General features: G+C 51.4%; 1 protein-coding gene across 1 annotated transcript; it reads right to left on the bottom strand.

Moving 5' to 3' along the window:
• Window positions 1-348: 348 nt before the first annotated feature.
• Window positions 349-654, bottom strand: Pmar_PMAR007755 (conserved hypothetical protein; the record flags this gene model as incomplete). The annotated part of the gene is made up of 1 exon (XM_002772389.1): window positions 349-654. The coding sequence occupies one exon, from the start codon at window positions 652-654 to the stop codon at window positions 349-351; it is 306 nt and encodes a 101-aa protein (XP_002772435.1).
• Window positions 655-921: the final 267 nt, after the last annotated feature.

The raw sequence follows: 921 nt of genomic DNA on the forward strand, positions 1-921 counted from the left end.
ACTACAAGCGTGATGGTCCCGATTCTCTCACGATAACCCTTAACACCACTAAGAATGGCCTTAGACAGTTCACTATTCAGTGTAGTCATCGATACCAAGATGATTGGCTCCAGCTCCGCGAAGATGATGAGTACCAGGATATCCTCCACGAGTTCCCTGAGTCCGGCTCTTGTGCCTATCGTGGTAACCTCGAGTTCGCGATGCGATGCGATGTGAAAGCCGAACGACTCTATTGACGCAACTCTTTCGATCAATACTCATTCACTCGTTATCAAGATCGCATGCGATACCGCGGGTTAGTCAAAATGCGGTTCATTAAACACTTCAAAGCTTCATTCCAAAATGTCTTCACACACTCGGGCTGGAAGTAGCCTGAGAATCGGCCACCTCAGTCGTTGTCGCTGAGGCTTCGGTGGTGACATCAACGTTAGTGGTGGCACTGATAGTAGTGACTGGGAAGTCAGCTGTAGTCGCGAGATTAGTGGCGACGTCGTCTGTTGTAGTAGCAGCAAATGTGGTGGATGAGGCCTCTCCAGTAACATCCGGAGATGTGGTTACTTCCGAGGGAGCTGCTGTGCTGGTCATTTGTGCAACAGTGTTAGGCTCGACAGGAGCGTCGGTAGTAACATCAGCCGCATCGGCTGTAGTTACCATTCCGGTACTGTCAACAGCAACAGAAGTGGCCGTATTGGTTTCTTCGGGAGCGGCTGTTGTGCCGTCCTGGATTGTGGTGGTCTCAGTGACTTCATCGGTGGCTTCACTTGGAGTAGTGGTAACTGCAGCAGCCTCGCAAGTGCATGGCTCATTGGATGAATGGCAGGTGCTTGGTGTAGCCCAGTACTTGCAGTAGGATCCAGGAGTATCCGAGGCACAACCAGCATCACAATTACGGGGAACTTCAGTTGTCTCACCCGACCCGCA

Source organism: Perkinsus marinus, assembly GCF_000006405.1.
Source record: "Perkinsus marinus ATCC 50983 genomic scaffold scf_1104296961144, whole genome shotgun sequence".
In the NCBI taxonomy this organism is placed as follows: Eukaryota; Perkinsozoa; order Perkinsida; family Perkinsidae; genus Perkinsus; species Perkinsus marinus.